The sequence below is a fragment of the Oreochromis aureus genome, linkage group 3, assembly GCF_013358895.1.
Source record: "Oreochromis aureus strain Israel breed Guangdong linkage group 3, ZZ_aureus, whole genome shotgun sequence".
Taxonomy (NCBI): domain Eukaryota; kingdom Metazoa; phylum Chordata; class Actinopteri; order Cichliformes; family Cichlidae; genus Oreochromis; species Oreochromis aureus.
In genome coordinates this window covers 21,935,653-21,956,753 of record NC_052944.1, presented here as the reverse complement: position 1 = coordinate 21,956,753, position 21,101 = coordinate 21,935,653, and the positions used below count along the sequence as shown (strand labels likewise).

Here is a 21,101-nt window from a genome sequence, read left to right as displayed (position 1 = left end):
GGTAGAGTCAAGCTTTAAGGTGAGCAACTGACGTGGCTAACAATTTGAGCTGCTTAGTCTGAACTTTTAAAAAGTTCAACCAGTTTTGATTTTATATACTGTTTTGTTTGTTTGTTTGTTTGTTTGTTTGTTTGTTTGTTTGCTTGCTTGTTTTAATCAAATTTAAATCATGCTTTTTATTTGTTTTTGTTTTTAATGTCTCTGTAAAGCACTTTGAATCACCTTGTTGTTGAATTGTGCTATATAAATAAACTTGCCTTGCCAGTTCACAATCTTCAATACAAAAAAATGCATTTTTTGTTCCTCACCTAACTCCTTGAAACCAAAGTGTTTAAAAAAAGCTTCTAGCTGACCAAAAGTCACTCTTTCCATCATTTTGGCTCAAGATTACCCAGCTTTACTACCCTCTGGTGTGAAGCACGCTCTTCGTTGACATGTTAAGAGACAATAAATACACTGGAGGGTTGCCTCATTGTCCCTGAGCCACTCTTTCACAATTTAAGCCCGATGAATCTCGGCAATTACATCTTGGAATAATATGGCTGATGGAAAAACCTGATCATTCAGTATACTGAGGCAGTCAGCTGACCACATTTTTCAAGCACATAACAACATAACATTATCCAAACTTAGACCTCCAAACCAGTGGAAGGGCTTTAAGTATTTGCTTAGTTAAATCCAGGTGGTGACATTTTTGTGTGTGTGTGTGTGTGTGTGTGTGTGTGTTGCCACGCCATCTTTAACACAGTAGCCAAGATGGACATTGCTGTTCAACCTAATCTTCTCTGATGTATGTGGCTAGAGACCAGCTACGTATGTAGTACAACTTATAGGTCACTTTTAATTTAAAAGATCACTAGGAGGTCGTTTAAACTCTGTGGCTGACAGCGAGAAGAGCCACCTCAACAGGACAACACTCAACTCTCAGGTGTACTCAGCACTGTACACCTGCACATAGAGGGTAAAGGTCACACTTTCGAGTTTGCCAGTGTTCACATTTTAGCCAGAGAAGACCAATGGTGTGAAAGAGGAGTAAAGAAGGCAATCTATGTCCTCCTACAGTGCAGCGTTGAGGCTCCTTCCCAGGCCCTTCAACCCTCATTAACACTTTACTTCAGGTGACCTCAATAGGTCACGTGATAGGGTGGAACAAGGTGTCACAATGGTTTCACTCCAAACCTCTGGTGGCAATTACCCACGCTTTTTTTGCACACCCTGGCTCATGTGATGATGCAAATGATTAATAAAATCTATCAAGTTCAATTAAAGAAGAAAAAAGAAATAAAGAAACCTCTTGGGTGAGAGGTGAAACATCAAAAACCTAAAAAAGTCCAGTCTCATTTTTTCCTTCTAGCTTTTGAGACAAACTTTTCTTTTCTTTGAATCACTTTGGGGGAGTTTGCTCGACTAAACTGGGAACCACTCTCTGACTCACACACACCAGTCACTGCCTGAGTGTCCAGCTGAAACTGGAGTGAGTTTACATGCTGCCTGGTAATTAAGACAGGATTAAGACACGGCGACAGCTTAAATTACCCCAAGGCATACACTTGTACTGCACACTCACACACACGCATAAACAAACACATGCGATACGAGTGTTTTCCTGTCTCCAAACTAAGGGACTGGATGAGTGGGTCTAATTGAATAAGCTTTGGCCTTCTTCAAGCCACAGACCTCTCATGGAAAAATGGAAATAGGCCCCGCTTTTTAAAGGTTATGAAGACATCGGCTGGAACTAAATGAGCGAGACTGACACTACAGTACTCTCTGACGTTCAACAGGCAGCGCAATAATTACTGCTTGTAAGTTATTTATCTCCATCAGTCCTCATAAAAAACTAGAATAGTATCAGAGTAAGCATAATGAAATGCACAGATCAGATTATGAAGACTGAAGTGACAAAAACAAAAACCCAAGCTCATTATCTGTCTAAGGAAATGGCTCAGAAGCCGTTGCAGTCAAACAGTCAATATTTTAAAGATTATACATAAAAGTTGATGTAAGACAGATCAGCTGTTTTCCTCGTACTCACATCTAGTCTCTGACACTGTAAATAACAGAGCTTCATGGCTGCATACAGTGTTGGAGGACAGTGAACTGCACATCTGATTTGTATCAGGGTTTTGTGCCGTTTCGTGTTTTCATCTAACGTCAGAAACTATAAATAATGTGGAACAAAAAAACAAAAACAAAAACAACTTCTCCTGTCTACTGTAACTGAACCCTCCTTGTGGCTGTGAGGGTAAGCCCGAACAAAGCTTCAATCAGGCGGTCAACGCCACACTTATGCAAGGCAACTTCAGAGGGGTGAAGTCGGCAAGCATGTAACAACAGAGATACATTTTAAAAGCACTGATTCTTGGTATACGCTAACAACTTCAGATAAAGTTCAGAGAAGCAGCTGCACATTGATCTAGGGGCAACCTACTAACTGAGCACTCCTGCTTGCTGCAAAGCTCCCACCTGGACTTTCTGGAAGGTGGGTAACCATCTCAGTCATGGGCACAAACCCAAACACTGATGTTCACTGCACTTTCCCACGGGTAGAAGGGTATTGATCAATCTAATTTTTTAAATTTTGTTTAGCAAACTATTACCAATTTTTCTAAACAGCTTTGGTTAACCAAATGAGATGTCTTCCTATGTTGCCCAATATTACGGGTAGAGATGGGAACTGAGAACCAGTTCTTATAGAGAGCCAATTCCCAGCAGCTCAATTCACTGGAATTGTAAGTTTGCCTGCCTACTGATTCCAGGAAAATTGGGGCACAGTCTGCAGCGTGGATATGAACGTTTATATTTTATTGCACAAAAGGACGACAGAGTAATGTTATAGTGCAAACATCCAAGACAGAAACAGCTGCATTATGTTGTTAATACAACGTCAGCTCTTTGCAAGCACCTTGCACAGACAGCATGCTAACGCTAAGCTAGCCAAAAACCCAGGGTGAAAGCCGAGTAAATGCTGACCGCTGCCCAATAATAATTGCTTCAGATTATTTAGATGTGATGGCGTCACACTGATGGTCCGGCAGTTCAGTGTTGATCTCAGCCCTCAAACATCCACACATTTAGGCACAGACATTCTGACATAAAATTAAACTTGATGCACTTTTGGAGAAGCAGCTGACATTTATGGTTAATATTTCTTAATCTGCTGATTATTACAGTAAACCACAAAGCTCATGCTTTTCTGTCCTAAACCAGAAGAAGAAAGAAATAAACATTTTCTCACGGGAAGCAGTAAGGCGCTATCTGACATTGTGAAACCGTTATTAACATAGCTCGAAGAGTCCTTATCTGATGAGCAAATATTCAACTACACACTCAGTTTATCAGTACTCAGTTTAACCTTACAGGTTACTCAGTCAGCTTTGAGCAATATTAGTTTTGTGATGGAAAATCTGCAGCAGGACACACAGTGAGTACACTTCCAGAGACAGCGCCGTAATGATGCTGGAATACGACAAACCTGCAAAAACATATGTAAATCGCTCAAACCCAAAGTTTAACTGTCTTTCTGTGACAAGGGGACAGCATGTAAGTCATTATAGCTTAATAAAGCTTAACAAAGGTGTGTCTGATTATTCAAAAACAATAGTTTTCCCATAGCCTCTGACGAGACTCTACTAGCTTTTCCTTTTCCTCTGCCCTGCATAGCAGCGCATCTGTAGTAGGTGCGCAATATCCTCCTGAAACTTTATACGCCGGCTTAACAAGTTCGTTTTCCAGGAGAGCTGACATCAATGTCACGACATGGAAAACGACAGAAGTCTTTTTGCAATATATGTACCATATACCACGAACTGCAGCGGTGAAACACGGTTTCATCCCCAAACAAGTGACAGAAAGCTCAGAAACCAACCGTTAGAAGCGGTCGTGTTGCTCATTGCTGGGCTGATATCCAGCAGGCTGGTGTCGGTGTCGATGTTCTAGGCAGCCGCTGACGGTCAGCACTACGAAGCGATTACACTGATTAAAGTAAGGCGAAGACTTTCAGCGAATATCAACGTGTTTCCTGATTCTCAGAGAGCGGATACGCCCCGACAGAGCGAGTCAAGCTGGAGCGAGAGCGCTCACTCACCGACACTTCCGCGTTCGTTGCCGCCCTTTTCCCCCTAAAACTGGTGCCGTGCTGGACTGCACATTTTTCAAATGCCGATACCAATAACTACTGATATTTTTAACCTTTATAGCTTATGTAGGAGAGAGCAGTGTGTCATGATTTATGAGATGAATCATCATCAATTTGCAAGCTTTAAACACATTTACTGACCACAAAAACACTGTGGTTTTTCCCACAATTATTAGTTAACACAACAAAACACACCTTTCAGCTTTTCGTGTATTTTGAAACTGGGTTTTGTTGTTGTTGTTGTTTTGTTTGTTTGTTTTAAAACCTGAAATGTAAATGTGCCTGTCTCTGAAGCACTTTGGGTTAACTTCTATTGTTCAAATGTGCTATTGGCTATAAGTAAAAAAAAGATGGGAAACAAAAATAACACAAAAATGTTCAAAAAATGTTCATAGCGCATGTTTGAGGTAAAAATTTTTCATTTGACAAAATGTATTTGTGACAGAGGTGTGGTCCCTGGCTCAGCTACAGAGGAGAGGTGGCTGTGAATTTAAGAGGCGGTGCCAGGTAGGTGAGTGAACAGGTGGTGGTGATGGCACTGAGAAGCTGTCTACTGCTTTTAGTGAGGATGGGAGGGTTTTCCTTCAGAAGGTTTGCACAACGCAGGGAGAAAGATAAAGTCAGAAGTGTGTGCCAACCCAAAAAGGATTGCAATAAAACAAAACACTCAGTACACTGTGTGTATGTGGGGGGGGGGGATCCTTCTTTATTGATTCAGTAACGTCATTATGCAAACATGAGTGCTTTAATTTTATAACAAAAACCTATGTTTTTGGTAGGACACACAGCGGGGAATGAGGGAGGATGCGACGATGAGCAGAGGAAGAGACCGATACTAAATACAAGAGGGGAACAGGGCAAAGAGGAAACGCCTAGGAAACACAGACGAGACGGGGAAAGAAAAAACATGAAAACATAACTGAGTGGCAGCGTAACAAAACTAAGAACTACACATCAGAAATACTAAATATATAGGGGAGCTTGAAATACTAAAACTAAATAATAGAAACACTAAATCAAAGAATATAGATAAATCAAAACCATAACCACAGGGACCCAGGTATCCTAACATGCAGAAAACGTGATATGTAATTTCATGTTTAATGAAATTCTCAGTCCAATCTGTTTTTAAACAATCAAACTTTTTCATACATTCATTGGATAGAATATTCCATAACAGAATTGTAATAACATACCTTTCAGGCAGCGGTGTCACAATTTCTAAATCGCTATTTTCTGGGACTGGAATGGTGAGGTCCTCATCATCTGAAGATGACTCTTCCACACAAAGCTGTGTCCCACTATCAAGGCAGGGACAACAAAAATTCAAGGTGACATACAAAGGTAAAATTTTGAAATAAAACACTCACACTCAGTTTATTTGTATTTTCTTTGCAGCACTATAAAGGCTTCAGAGTCTGGACTCAGATCTGCAGCAACACATGTTTTTTTCTTCTTTTATTTTTACGTACACCACTTCTTTGAGGTAACACCAGCCAAGAAAAAGACTGGGCCAAAGGAATAAATAAAAGATTTCATCATTTGCTGAAAGAGACTGTCTCTGAGGTTATTTATTAATAATATTACTATTTTTAAGACTGTGTACACCCACAGACCACTATATTAGGTATACCTGTCTATTGTTCATTATGTCTCAACAGCCAGTCAACCTAATGTATTTAGGTATGTAAACATGGTCAAGACGAAGTTCAAACTACACTGAGGCTAAGGAAGGGAATTGATAGGAATTTAGCAATTCCATTAATATAACTTATCAATTTGATTCCTTATTGATTTCCTTATCGATTCTCATTGGCTCCACTTTGAGAGTCACTACTCTCTCTAATCAGCAAATCAAAGACATTACATTCATGCAAATTAATTACATGATGAGTGGTGAAATGTTTGAGGATGTTGGAGGTATTTTCCCTGTTTTTGTGATCAAAAAAGTATATATATATACATATATATACATACAGGGTGGGCCATTTATATGGATACACCGTAATAAAATGGGAATGGTTGGTGATATTAAAGTCCTGTTTGTGGCACATTAGTATATGTGAGGGGGCAAACTCCTCAAGATGGATGGTGGCCATTTAGAAGTCGGCCATCTTGGATACAACTTTGGTTTTTTCAATAGGAAGAGGGCCATGTGACACATCACACTTATTGGTAATGTCACAATTCAATGGGCTCCATGCTGAATTTAAAGGATAAAAACAAAGTATCAGTCCTATCGTGCTAGCATCAAACCGATACCAATACCAGTGTTTGTATCGATACTAATCATATATTACTATTGATATTTGGATCACCTACTATTAACTAAAAACGCTGAAAATCACAGCTCTCCCAGAGCCATGGAGGTGAAAAATCCAAAGCTCCAGATCCTGCGATGTCTGTGATCCGACTTGTTGGGGGTTCACCTTTAGAGAGGCATTTTCAAACACTATGTTTTTTTCTCAGATTATATTAGCGCCACAATGAAATCATCACAATACAGCTTTGTTGCTTTTATTTTTTTGGAGAGTGACTACTTTTAAAGTTGCTATGTTTTGCTTACTCCTGCGGTTACTAGATAAATGGGGGATATTTTTATAACGTATTTTTTATGATGGTAATTTTAGGTTTAACATGATTTATTTTTTGAAGTTAGCTGTGAGTGCTAGTTAGCTAAACCAGCTGAAGGCTGTAATAAAAGTCCTGATCTGATAATTTATGTTTTACGTCCACCTTTAGATTTCAGTGGAGGAAGAGCCCAAGTTGTAGATTTAGTTTTACTGTTGAGTACAAACGCTAACGTTATCCTCTGAAAACAGTTGGAAAAGTAAAGCCTGCTAGTTTAACCTTACCGTTTAACTACTCAGCACATTTATCATTGCCTACATATTGAAACACATAGGAAGGATTAGTTAGCATTTGCAGACATACATTAGCAATGTATGTCTGCAATTCATAGGCCATGGGTCGTTCTAAGAACTCATGTGCTTTGAATGTGTTCCTCTGTGTTGCAGGTCAGGAGCCTGTTTTGAGTTCAAAAACTCAAATTTGCCTTATTGTATAAGATTGGGACACAGTGGTCCAGAATGTGAATTGGATATTGGTGACAATGAGTCAGTGCACTCAGTTCATCATGTGTTGTTCCCCACATGACAGTAACAGCTAGTGACGGGTAGATGACGCCGCCTGGAGTGTGTGGCACATTCCCCATGCTGTGTCGACACTGTGTTGGTGTCGCTCAAGAGCGACATCTGCAGGATTTAAAAAATCATTGCAGGCAACCTGGATAAAGAGCATGGGGAGAGACTGAATAAGTTATTCATTCTGATGTTTGGACACCAAATGAGTGATGAGTGCTTCACATTACCAGCTGGTGACGAAGTGCTATATTGTGTCTATATTCCAATGATTCTTAACATAAATTAACATAAATTATATGATTGACTAATATAGTATCAAATGCAGAAGTTACAAAAATCGTTTTGCAAGAAAGTAAAAGTGAAAACGTGAAATTTAAGTGCTTGTGACAGTGGGGGAGTGCTTGTGTACATGTATGTGAGGGCAGTGTTTATATATGTGTATTAAGGATGAGAGGTTTGAATGAGTTAAAATTAAGTTTATTCGTGTGAAATACTAAAATGAATAATCAATTAATAATAAACTAAGTAATAACGAAAATAATAATAAATAATTTAAATGAAGATTCCTTCAGGAAGGAATTGGAACATAATTAAGTCCAAAGACAACTGAGCAAAAATGGAAACAGGAAAGGGAAAACCCTGACCTTATTTGGCATTATGGGATCAAAATGATCACAGATTGGGGAAAATGTCCTTTTTCTTGGTGGTTCTATTGTACAGTGCCAAAAATGTAAACACACAAACAGCACCAAAGACAGTCTCCCCCTTCCCCTCAGCACAAATTCAAATGGGTTGAAAGTTCCCCTTTCCAATATACATAATTTGGTACCTCACTACTGTACAACATCAGTCAATGATCTTCTTAAACATTTTGATACACACAGACACTTCAGTATTGTTTAACCAATCACTAAAAAAGCCCAACCCCAATCCAATGAGCATAAACTATCCTTCCAATGTTCAAATAGAACTGCAAATGACTGTACACAAGGTGGCGCACTTTACCCATAATGAATGAACACTGAAAAAGGTACTTTAACTAAAAAGCAGAATAAACAGAACCAATGCAGTTATTACTTCATTTACAGATTCTTTTATTAAAAAAAAATACAATCAGCATTTCTTAACAAGAAATAAAACACAATCCATATTTGCTCTGTGTGATAACACAGTGTTTTGTCAATTGCACATTTCTGACACATATTTACATGCAAATTTAAAGCACTGAATCCAAAAAAGTTATAGTTTAAGGCCCATTATGATCAGCTGGAAAAAGCAGCTGGTTGCAGCACTTGGGAAACTGACTCTTTAACTGTATTTTGTATTAAACTGCCCATCACGTTTAATTAATTAGTAATGAACTGTAGTGCCTCCCAAGGGGCAGGGTCTGGGTATACAGTAGGTTTGTGAAAGCAGCAGAAAAGTCACTTTTATTAACCTGACTTCCATTTCTGGTACATTATGGTGTAAGATGAAATCTGAAGATGTTAGATTATACATACACGTGCACAATTTGAAACAGAAGTATTAGACCACCAACACGTTACACCTCCAGGAGCTTTTTATGACATCCTGTCCATTTCCAGCTGTAAGGGAGGCGAGATACTTCCCTATAGACTAGCTGGGATATGTTTCTGCTTATGTTCAAAACTTTCTGCACATTCAGAACATGTGAGTCAAATCTGTGGTTTGAAATAAGTATCTTTGGGAACATTTACATTTGTTTTGAATAAATAATTCTAGTAAATCAAGTAAATTTCAAATAGATCACTTTTCTGATTAGAGAGAAGGTTTTAGGTTTGGTGGGCTCCGTCAGATTTTTAATTGGCCTCCGCATTATTCACTTTGGCAATGGCTTTCTTAAATCCACAGATTTCTATAAGAGCGTACGTAGGCTACCACGACAGGCAAGTACTTCCGCCGTTCGGTTTAATACTTCCGGTTACTCAAAGCGAGAGCCCGCGTTCACTTGTTGCTAACAACAAAATCGGTTACTTTGCGCTGTAATTAGCGGCTTTACCTATTCGAGGATGAGATCGGGTTCAAACACCCTCCGAAGAGAATCGAGAACACATCCGGGAATTTTTCAGGTTCTCGGAACAGTACTTGGTCTCCGACTGATGACGTATCACGAGTACACGTGAACGCAAGTACGCCAAGTACGTATGAGACAGCCCCTATGTTTGTTCCTTTCATTTTATAGGGCTTTGGAGCGTGACGTCGCGGGAGGGGGTGTGAACAGGAGTTTTGGTTGAGGCGCCATTTATGTAGGTCAAACAAAGTGCTAACAATTGAGAGAAGCGAAAGCACACGAATAACATCAGCTATGGTTCGCAATTGCTGTGTGATCGGCTGTAATGTTAGATCGCACGACCGGCAAGGGAATAAGCTTGGAAATGGGCTCTCTTTTCATTCTTTCCCCACCTGGAGGCAACATGAGGGAGATAAGGTATCGGATGTTACCAAAAGAAGGCGTCTAGCCTGGATAGGAGCTGTGCGACGAGCTGATATCCAGTTCTCTAGCATCCCCAGATATCTGTTGGTGTGTTCCAGACATTTTCATTCGGGTAAGTTCTAAATAAGTGCTCTTTATAGCCTAATAGTTTTATTTTCGATGCGCTCTGAGGTCATAGCAAATTAGAACAAACATCCTAATGAGTGATTTTGCAGAACTACGTTCTATTTATAGAGTTGCTAATTATTTGGCATTATTGCAGGCAAACCAGCCTATGAAATGGATGAAACAAATCCTGACTGGGTTCCAACGCTACACATGGGGCACTCTGAAATCCCTGCTTCAAGCTTGGACCGGCACCGACGGCGAATGCAACGAAAGCAACAAAGAGCAGCGGTCGAGGGAAAACGTTACCTCCCCACTACCAAGATAGAAAAAATGCTCTCACTGTCCGGTAATCAGCACATAGCATTTTGAGGCTTCATGCACTTTTCATTGGACTTCTGGTGAACATTTGCCTTATATGTATGCACTCATTGTATCTCACAGGCTTTCGTAATGAAGCAGCAGAGCCTGAAGGTGAGGCCTGCGCAGAAGTTGCAGATGAAGAGCTGCCAGAGATGGACACGACAAAAGACCAACACCATAATCACCACGTGATGGAGGCTGAGGTAGTAGCAGCAAATCAGCTGGGCTATGACCAGCCCCCACCAAAGAAAAGAAGAAAGCTCACTCAGACCACTGTGAGTCAGACAGCTTCCAGCAACACAAACAAAGACACAGAATCTTTACCTGGTGAGTGAAATTGTAAATGTGGTGTGTCCACGTTTCACATTTTAATCATGCAATTCTTTATTTTTACTAAATAATAGCCTATGGTGAATGGCGTTAGTGCCGGCACTAGCTGGTTGCAGTAACAAGTGTGTTATGTATTTAGGCTGGATGTTAGCACATTATTAGCAGCTAACTCTCGATTTTAAAGAAAGTTTAGGCCCATGGTTAGTAATTAACACCAGCCGCATGCTGCCAAAACTATGTCTTTATTTAATTGTCCTACAGAGATTAGCCCCAATGGCTGTAAAAGTTTGTGATTTTTTTTTTTTTACTATTTTAGAATGAAAACTAAAATCTAATCACAATCATTTAATAAAATTGTGACAAATTTTCAGGGGACTTATAAATGTCAACATAAAATGTTTCTGATTTTGCATGTGTGTGTGAGAGAGTGTAGAATGAGAAATTTCCCTCAAAAATGTAATACTTGACAGTTTCTCTTATGCTTACAGTTTGAGTGCACATCTGATCATATTTTTGTGTTATTCAGACTGCGCAGTGGCACCTTCAGTCATCTTAGACCAGGCCAGCATCTCCGAACAACCCCCTGAGCCACATCTGCACTCAGTCCACACACAGTGGGAGGATCCTTCGCAACAAGATCACCAATACTGCAGCAGGTCTCCCAGAAAAGAAGTGCAGGATAAGATGACTCAGTGTGATGAAGTCGCATATTTCATTCTTCAAAATGATGCAGACGCATTGCTGTACACTGGAATACCCTTGGAAACATTTAACACTCTTGTGTCGACACTGGAAGGATATGACAACAATGAATTTACAATGCCTGTGCGAGATCAAGTCCTCATGACTCTTATGAAATTAAAGAGTAACCGTGTAATGGGTGACCTAAGCCGCCAGTTTCATATATCACAGAGCATGGCCAGCAAGATCATCTTACACTGGTTGGACAAACTGGAGGAAGTTTTCCGGCCATTAATTCCATGGCTGCCAAGAGAAACTATTCAAGCAACTATGCCTGCAGCCTTCAGGAAGACCTTTCCAAATACTACATGCATTATAGACTGCAGTGAGACCCTTTTACAGAAACCCAGAAATCTGGGCTCAAGAAGGCAATCGTACAGCCATTACTACTCACACAACACTGTCAAATATTTGGTTGCCGTTGCACCGTCTGGTCTAATCATGTTTGTGTCTGCGGCATATGGCAGTCAATGTAGTGACAAATTTATCACAATGGACTCTGGAATATTAACATACCTTAAACCTGGTGATGAAGTCATGGCAGATGGAGGTTTAACAATAAAAGACTTGCTCTTTGAGAGAGAAGTTGGATTAGTAATACCCTCTTTCACAAAAAACCGTGGACAGCTAACTGAGGAACAGGTAACAGACACGCGTCGGATTGCAAATGTAAGAATCCATGTTGAACGAGCAATCAGACATTTGAAAGTCTACAAAATACTCTCACAAATTGTTCCCATAAGCATGGCTCCAAAAATAGACAAGATTCTGAGGATATGTGCTGCTCTAGTCAACTTACGAGAGGATCTCATCCGTGATACAGAATAACTGTGTATGTTGTAAACAAGCGTAAACTCAGGGATATCAAGGTCGTTACCCAATGTCATTTTATTTTATGGTAGAAATTTGATGTACATATTTGGAGAGAGTAAATAATTCCAGGTCTCCGTTTTTTTATCTTCTGTTCTGCACGATGTAAATATTTTTGTAGAAGAAAGGTTTTGTGATTCAGTACACATATAGTGCAATCAACTGAACAATTATTACTTTTTTTTTTTATTCAACCACAATGTGCTCTTCAAGTGGAAACGAATGTTTTTCTCAAAACTGCAATAATTAGTTGTGCATTTTTGACATTTTGTTATTGTCCTGGAAGATTACTGAAATATAGAACTATTTGCAACAGTTAATGTTGTCAGTTTGTCATTAATTTGCCACCGTATGTTAAAATGTAGTTTAGTTGTGGTGAAATATTAAACAGATTTCATATTGGATGTTTCCTTTGTGTCTGTAAAGGTTCTCAGTCATCCAGGTCATCGTAGTCTAAGGAGCTTGGAAAGAAAAGCGTCTGGACTTCCTTCCTGTCGTGTTCGGGTCAAATCTGACTGATTTACAAATTTAAAAACTCATAAATATTGTGTTTTACATCCGATTGCCTCGAGGCCTTATGACATCCTCCACACTATGCACTTGAACATATACAAGTGATGAGCACCTCTTTCATTGAATTTTGAGTGGTTTAATCAACTTTATTACATCTGTGGTGTTCCAGGTCAAAAGTGACCACCATAGGAAATGAATGGGATTTCTCCCCCCCCCCCCCTTTGGCCTCTGACCCCCTGAATGGGCCACTGAATGACAAAAATGAAAGACCCAGTTTTATGACCTACTGAACAACCCACTGAATGTCCCAGTGAACGACCCATTTACTCAATCACTGAACTGAATTTGGTGGTGAAAAAATGTTTATGTCAATTTAAGAGCTGTTAAAACTGATGGGACAGTGAGCGACCAGTGGAACAGAGGCGGTGGTTTACGACAACAATTGTCTGCAATCTATAATCCAGTTTTGAGATCCCTTCCCAGATGTCTTAACGCCCACTCACATCCTGGGCCATTTGACCTGATAAGTCAAATGATAGGGTGGGACTAGGTTTCACAATGGGTTCACCCGAAACCTTGGCTGATTGTGACCTACACCCGTTTTCACACCTTGGCTCATGTGATTAGGTAGAGGATCATTAGGGGGTCCATTGTCCCTCTCAGGGTTTAACCTGGGACTCCTCACCATTTGACCCTAGAACTGAAGAAGTTTCTCAGATGAGGTGAAACGTCTTGAACCCACTTAAAGGAGTCCAGACGCTTTTCTTTCTTTCCTTTCTAACCCTAACCCAGCATGTTAGTGTTTGACTGTCCCATTTATAGTTATCACATGAGCAAATGTGTATTAAAGCTGGCCTATTATTTTCAAATATCTCTCATTTAACTGAAACCGTCCTGCTGCATACTCCTCTACAAGTTGAGGTAAGAAACATGAGAAGTAAAACCTTCTTAAGGGCTTTACTTGCTCCTTTACAAATGCTTCAGTATATTGCACTGTAAATGAAACATGCTCACTAGGTGTCCAGATCACAAGTGTGGACGCCTTGAGACCTGTAAAAACATTGTAAGCTGCACTTCCATGTAATAGCCTCTGCTGCCAGTTTTCTGCAGCTGCAGCTCTCCATCTACCAGTTTGATATCGCTGCATTTCTGGGCAAGCTACTCAGTGAGCGAAGGATGGGTCGACACAGGACATTTTATTTCTAGCAGCACATCTGAGTCAATGACCCCGTCAGGACTAGCAGAGATCCATGGCTCCTGGATGCTGATAACACTACCCATGTGAAGAATGTTCATTTCCTGTTCTTTCAGCTGATGACAAGCTCTAACTTCATTTTCTTTACCATAGTTTGTTTCATAATTCCCACGAAAGGAAGGGTGCATGTGCTCAGATAAAAATTTGACATTTTTTGTCGTGGCACGTACTGGAACTTTTTTAGCAGAGCTTGCTGTAAGTCTGATTTGAAGAGCAACAGGAACATATACAAGGAGGAGAAAATCTGACTTCATCCTCTTTGTGCTGATGTTTAAGAATGTCCTAACCAGAAGCGGACGTGATACATGAACTCCATCCTGCAACCTCTGCTAACTCTCAGATTCTTCACTGAGGAGCTCCACAGCCAGCTGCAGCTGTGGAGTTTAAACTTGGGTGCTGGTTGATCAGGTACAACGCAGACACCATCGCTCTGTGTTTTGTTTTTTTCCACCAAGTTTGCAGATCAGCGATAGGAAACACAAAGTAACTTCCTCTCTTCTTCACTGCTGCTGTTTGCAGTCAGTTTGGGGACATTAACATTAGAGATGGACCGATCCGATATTGCGTATCGGTATCGGTCCGATACTGACGTAAATTACTGGATCGGATATCGGTGAGAAATTAAAAATGTAATCCGATACATTAAATATAAAAAAAAAAAACACCTCACAAAACTTGCAACACGGCGTAACTCGGCTCATAACCGTAGCACGTCTGAGCAGTATGCTCATGTGATAGAGCGGCTGTGTGTATTTGTAGCCTGGCTACCAAATCAGCATTTCATCTCCGAGGAAGTTATCCCAGAGAGAAGTAAAGCAAGTGTGTAAGTTCATCTCTGAATGTTTGTAAAGCGTTCCCATGTTAAGCTTAACAACCGATATATGGAGCGACTGCCTCTCTCTCTCTCTCCCTCACCTTCCTGCGGCTACTTCAATGTGAAACTGCTTAATGATCAGCTGATCGGCTTTTCTGTCGCGAGTCCGTCTCTCTTCTTTGTTTTTGGCCCACTTTGCACCAGAAAGAGGAAACCAGCGGCGGAACAACAGCAGCACCTTTAAGCTTGATAAGCTGTTGTTAGAATTTATTTAATATTACTTTCTACACCAGGATCCTTTTCTACGCAGCTGACGGCTGGTAACTGTGCAGGGGCGGATCTAGCAAAGTTTAGCCAGGGGGGCCGATAGGGCATGAACAGGGAAAAGGGGGCACAAAGACATACTTTTCTTTCTTATTCTCATTTAAAATGTCTAGCTTTTAATAAATAATTATCTGAATCTTACACCCAAAGTTTTAATCTGATGTAAAATGTATAGAAGTCCATTACTATATATAGTAACTGTTAAGTCTAATATACCCTAGTAAGCTATAGTACTTTTTTCTTTGAGAAGGTACCATCTGTGAATTCTGCAATTCTGTTGAAGAAAGATGTTGAATCTATTTAATTATTCTTGAAAATAATTTAATTCTGTGCATTTTTTTCACCCTGCTTCAAATTAAAGTTGATTACATCGATTAAGCATCATGAGGTGGAGGGTGGGAGGTGGTTCCCTATTTTTTTTTGCTGGGAGTTTGCAACCCTATTAGTTAGGTTGCTTAATATTTCTGCTATACTCTTTAAAATACCAGAATAGGGAGGATGGAGTAGGTTTAAGTTTATTAGATTGATCAGTGTTGCTGAACTATAAAATATTTTGGGTGCAGTGTATTTTTTACATACAGGTATAACAGAATAGCTTTAGTGTTGTTGTTTATTTAAACTTGAGTATGAACTTATACAAAATGCAGCAAGATATTAAAAAAACAGTTTTATTGATTAAAAAACACACTATATCGGATTCATATCGGTATCGGCAGATATCCAAATTTATGATATCGGTATCGGTATCGGACATAAAAAAGTGGTATCGTGCCATCTCTAATTAACATCAGCCACTTCAACAACAACAGTTGGGACAAAAACTGTACCCTGACCACCTTTAGAGATGCCTTTGAGTCACTATATTTCAATAAGAAGAGTGCCTAACCTCAATCCAACTAATTAAGCCATCTGAATTACTTGGTTAAGGTATGTAATGCTGAAAAAAACCTCCAGATGGCACTGTAAATGTAAACAGTTGGTTCTTCTTCCCCTCTCCCAACCAGGAAGTCAGAAAAAAACATCCAACATATTTTGAGTGTTTTTGATTAAATTAAGGTAGGTAGGTATCGTTTTTTGGCATATGATAGTGTTAGGGGACTTACTAAACAGACATATGGGACTTGACAGCACAAAAAAATAAAATTAAATCTTTAATATTTTTTTTAACTGGTTGATTTGTCACTTTATGGTGCTAATGCTAACATTACCCAAATTCTAATAAAATTGATTATTTGCCATTAAATCAACCCACTGGGCCCATTTTTGTTTATCATTTGCTGTTAATAATTTACATTAATTTACATTAAGTTAGCACAGCAAGAATAAGCTCAAAGAATTTTGCCAGTAAGTAATTTTTGTAACTTTCTGAGTTAATATTAGTAATTACTGTAAAAATCAAGAGTAAACGTGGAAATCATAATTATCCCAACTAATTACCTTTTAACTAAGTGACACTAGCTGGTAAATTAATAATACTAAGTTGTCAAAATGATATTTTCATGTTTTATAAATACTAGATGGATGCTTCACAATGATATGGCTTAAGACCACACGTTCCTGTGGCTGATTAGTAAGTGGTGTCTCCTGAAACCATCCACTTTCAAGCACAGTGTGTTTGAGGTCATGATCTCATTTAAAGCCAGTTAGGCTGGCACTCTCTGCCACTATATTGTCAAAAACGGATAAGTGGGGCTTTAAATTTTTCTGCTGAGCAAGTTCAACTGGCATCATCCATGACTTGCTGCTGTATCAAGGGGGATCCACATTTTTCAATATTGCCCTCAGTGAAGAGGAACAGAAGCTACCTCAAGGAACCGAAGTGATCAAAACGCATATGCAAAACCATAAAAGAACTGCAGCTCTTGACAAGTTTCTGCTTGGTCCAGAAATTGCACACTTCCTTGGGTGTTAGGTGCCTTGGTACTGTACGACTGTAGGTTTGGAGTGACGATGCCTCTTTAGCCCTGCAGGGCTGCTTTGACTGTACAGACTGGTCGGTGTTTATAGAATCATGCAGAGACATTAATGAACTCACTGACGTTGTCTGCAGCTATATCTCCTTTTGCAGAGACATGATTATCCCTTCAAAGGTTGTGCATTTTTCCCTAACAACAAACCATGGTCTTCAAAAGCTCTTATGAGGCTGATTCATGAAAGGAAAAAGCTTTTACTGAAGGAATATCTTGAAAGTTAGAGAAATTAGGAAGGAGATCAGATCAGAAATTAAAAAGCCAAAATAAAATACAAGGATAAGGTAGAGGCGGAGATGGGTAGCAATAACCTAAGGGTGGCCTGGGCAGGCATGAAACACATGACTGGTCACTGTTACAGTGACTGTAATAAGATCATTCTGCCTGGTTTTAGTTCAGACTCTCAGTTAGCCAATGAGCTGAATAGATTTTATTTGAGATTTAATGCTAATCATAATCCAAGGAATACACTTGATTTCTTAATAGAGAGCACCAGGGGCCCCCAGCTTTGTTCTTTGATGAAAGAAGGGTGGAAATCTTTTAAAATGAGTAAGATTAATAAAAGTCCAGGTCCTGATAATATATGTGGCCAGGTGCTTAGAACATGCGCTGAGCAATTATGCAGTATTTTTATTATATCTTTCTTTTATCTCTTCAGCAACAGAAGGTTCCAGAGGTATGGAAAAATCAATTATTTCTCCAGTTGCTAAGACCACAAAACCTACATCATTAAATGATTTTAGGCCTGTCGCTTTAACATCCTTAGTGATGAAATCCTTTGAAAAACTTGTCAGGAAGGAGATCCTGCAGCAAGTAGAGAAGCTTATAGATCCACTACAATTTGCATACAGGCCTTGTAGAGGTGTGGATGATGCAGTGGTCACTCTGTTGAACTACCTTTATCACCATCTTGATGGCGCCAAAGCTCATGCTCGGCTCTTATTTATTGATTTTTCTTCAGCTTTTAATACTATCCAGCCACATCTTTTAGTTGATAAGCTTCTTAACCAGTTTAAACTTGATTTTAATCTCGTTGGTTGGATTTAGACTTTTTAACTGACAGATCTCAGTGTGTGAGAGTAAACGGCTGTTTTTCCAAACAGCTGAACTCTTCTACTGGCTCACCACAAGGTTGTTGTCTCTCTCCTCTACTGTATATTTTGTACACTAATGACTGTCGCAGTACACAGGCCAACAGGCATTTCATTAAATATGCAGATGACACAGTCATTGTAAGCCTCCTTCATGGTGAAGAGGATTCCCATGGGCCTGTTGTGGATGAGTTTGTTTCGTGGTGTGATCAGTCATTCTTAATGATTAACACCTTAAAACCAAGGACATGGTTATTGACTTCAGGAAGACATCGCCCCATCCTGCGCTAACAGTGGTAAATGGTGCAGCCATTGAACTGGTGGACAGTTATAAGTATTTGGGGGTTGTTCTTGATAAGGCTCTGTCCTTTGATTCACATCTTGCTGCTACAGTGAAAAAGGTCCAACAAAGATTGTACTTTTAAGGAGGTTGAGAGGTTTTAATGTTTCATCTGAAATGATGACTCTTTTTATAAAAGTTTTATTGAATCTGTTTTAACTTTCTGTATCATTGCCTGAATGCGGTAATATGTCCCTGAATAATAAGACCAGACTTAACAACCTGGTTAAAGTGGCTGGCAAGATTTCAGGGAGGCCTCAGGTCCAGCTTGTGGACTTTTATAACAGGCAGGTGCTGAGGAAGGCAAACTCTGTCCTGTTGTGTTCAGATCATCCTCTCTTTAATGATTTTCAACTGCTTCCATCAGGTCGTCGTTATAAAGTGCCTGCAGTGAAGACAAAGAGACACAGACTGTCTTTTGTACCTAGTGCTATTATCACAGTTAATAACACTAAACCATGAGTGTTGTTGCCATTGCACATTGCACTTATTTTGATGAAAAATCTAGGTTGTTTTATCAGGCTTATATTATTTTGGTGAGTGTATGTGATCTGTTGGTTGTCTGTTTGTTTGTTTGTATGGACATACTGCAAATCAATTTCCCGTTAGGGACAATAAAGTTACCATTGACCATTGACCATTGACCAGACTTGTGGAGCTCCGTAGATGGCAGACAAAGACCTGATGAAGAGGGGCCGCGGAGCCTGTGATTACAGGTCTGCTGACAGTCTGATTGCAGTAAAATGGTTTGACAGAAAATGTGTCAACCTTCTGAGCAATGCCTGTTGGTACATGCGTCTTTTTATCTGTCAAACAGTGGAGCAAAGAGTCCAAAGCAAAGATCACCATTCCATGCCCGTTACTCATCCCTGCATATACTGTGCATATGGGAGAAATTGAGCTTCTGACATGCTATTACATCTGTATAAGACCCCGGCCAAGTTAAGGAGATGGAATGTTCTGATGTTTGGATACATCCTTCACTTGAATTCCTGTCTAGTCTACAAGAGAGACTGTGCCCCACTAAACCAGAAACCGATGGCTCTTAAAAGGTTCCACCTGGCTGTGGCCCAGAGTCTGAACCAAGTCAACAAGCCAGCATCTAGAATTTGACCATCATTCAGCTCTCCAGCACCACAGCAGGAATGCTATGCAGGAATGGGAGTATTTTGTGATGCTGGACTTTAACTTAGATGCAAATACAAAGAAAATTGAAATGCAATATTTTGTTTTTGGATACAATAATTTCCTTTAATTGAATGAAAACCAGCAACGTTCAGTAGCATACTACTAGAAATAAACTGTATCCAATGCCCTCTATAGTTTTTGTTATTAATGTAATTTAGGATGACTGTATTTTGATTTCCAAAAAAGAGGACACTTGGCTCAGTCATGAAGAATTTGCTTAAAGAAACATATTTAACATATTTAAACGATGCCTTCACTGTGCAGTTAATGAATTGTGAAATAAAAAAAGTCATATAGGCTTTTACAAGTCAACAAGTGCAAAAAAAATAACTTAAAAGCCTCTGGAATTAAATAATGATACAGAAATAATGATTAATCTGCATAAGAACAATAACCAGTACTGGGCCGGTATGAGAGAAATTTCTTTTGCAGTTCATCTGAAAAGATGCAGTTGCACTTTGGGATCTTTTAAACATCATTAGGCGTGTTGCTGCGCGCTGTTTGTCCCGTCTGTGAGCGCAGAACAAGTGCTTACAAAGCAGCAGCTCGGGGGTGACGTCAAACACATGGATCCTCTGTAGGCCTATAGGAAAAACCGGACATTTTTATCAATCTCGAAAATCCCCCCGGACAGAACGTGAAAAGTGGACATGTCCGGGGAAAAGAGGACGGTTGGTCACCCTATGTAATTATAATTTAGCACTTATCTGATTTTTTTCAACTGTATTATCTACTGTACTTGTATTTGCATGACAGTTCATACATAAACCATTAAGTGACATGTCAACTATTTGCAAGAGATCAATATTTAAAAACTACATGTTCTATTGATTGTGATCATTACGCACTCAAGTTAATAAGAAATGCAAACAAATTTTTTTTTTCTTGGTGGGATAGTTAAAAGGTAGTTTAAGAGCTGCAAAAAGTAGGAACACAGTAAACTTTAAATGTTTTCATGATGCTGCTGATATTTCTTGACCAGTGTGAGTCTGTAATGTTTGAAACGATGTGATTCTGCAGATGTGGTGTGCAGTTCTTTGGGCAAGGGGACTACCTTCACCTGTCCCTGGTCCTGGTGCATGGAGGCTCAGTGAGGCAGTGCCTGCACACATATCTGAAAATAAGACCTTGTTTAAGACTCCATTCTGTGAGCGGCTTTCCACAGATATGTGAAATCATCTGTGAAAGATTTCAGCTCTAATGCATTTCTTTCTCCTGCTCCCTGCTACAGGGCGGCCTGTTGGACCAAAGTGTCAGAGTGGAGCTAAGAAGCTAACAGAGGAGGTGTCATTCTTGAACCTGCCCAAATAAGTAACCTCAGACCGGTCACCAAAGGCCTCAAACTGCCAGAGCGTAGTTGGAATTGCGCTAAGCGTTTCTTTCAGGTCATTTCCTCTTCATGTCTTCCCCTGAGCCCCTCTTCTCCATTTCCATCTCCTCCCATTTACAAAAATGAAGTCA

General features: G+C 39.7%; 2 protein-coding genes across 2 annotated transcripts in view; one reads left to right on the top strand and one right to left on the bottom strand.

Annotated features, from left to right (window-relative positions):
* Positions 1-4,120, bottom strand: part of rell1 (RELT like 1) — a 35,050-nt gene extending 30,930 nt beyond the window's left edge. The window contains exons 1-2 of the mRNA XM_031749345.2: positions 4,088-4,120; positions 3,869-3,959 (exon numbers count right to left, since the gene is read on the bottom strand). Of these exons, the coding sequence (XP_031605205.1) occupies positions 3,869-3,893 (25 nt within the window). The 5' untranslated portion in view covers positions 3,894-3,959; positions 4,088-4,120. The remainder of the gene's footprint in view (positions 1-3,868; positions 3,960-4,087) is intronic.
* Positions 4,121-8,950: 4,830 nt separating this feature from the next.
* On the top strand, positions 8,951-12,460 carry LOC120437677. The gene is made up of 4 exons (XM_039608198.1): positions 8,951-9,848; positions 9,999-10,190; positions 10,286-10,531; positions 11,061-12,460. The coding sequence occupies exons 1-4, from the start codon at positions 9,608-9,610 to the stop codon at positions 12,101-12,103; spliced, it is 1,722 nt and encodes a 573-aa protein (XP_039464132.1). The 5' UTR covers positions 8,951-9,607; the 3' UTR covers positions 12,104-12,460.
* The last annotated feature ends 8,641 nt before the right edge of the window (positions 12,461-21,101 follow it).

What these genes read in the sequence shown, in the direction of transcription:
- LOC120437677 (XM_039608198.1), top strand. Translation starts at nt 9,608, where the DNA reads ATGGTTCGCAATTGCTGTGTGATCGGCTGTAATGTTAGATCGCACGAC. An exon ending in TTCCAGACATTTTCATTCGG is followed by an intron (nt 9,849 to 9,998) that starts GTAAGTTCTAAA and finishes GCATTATTGCAG; the next exon opens with GCAAACCAGCCTATGAAATG. An exon ending in AAAAATGCTCTCACTGTCCG is followed by an intron (nt 10,191 to 10,285) that starts GTAATCAGCACA and finishes TGTATCTCACAG; the next exon opens with GCTTTCGTAATGAAGCAGCA.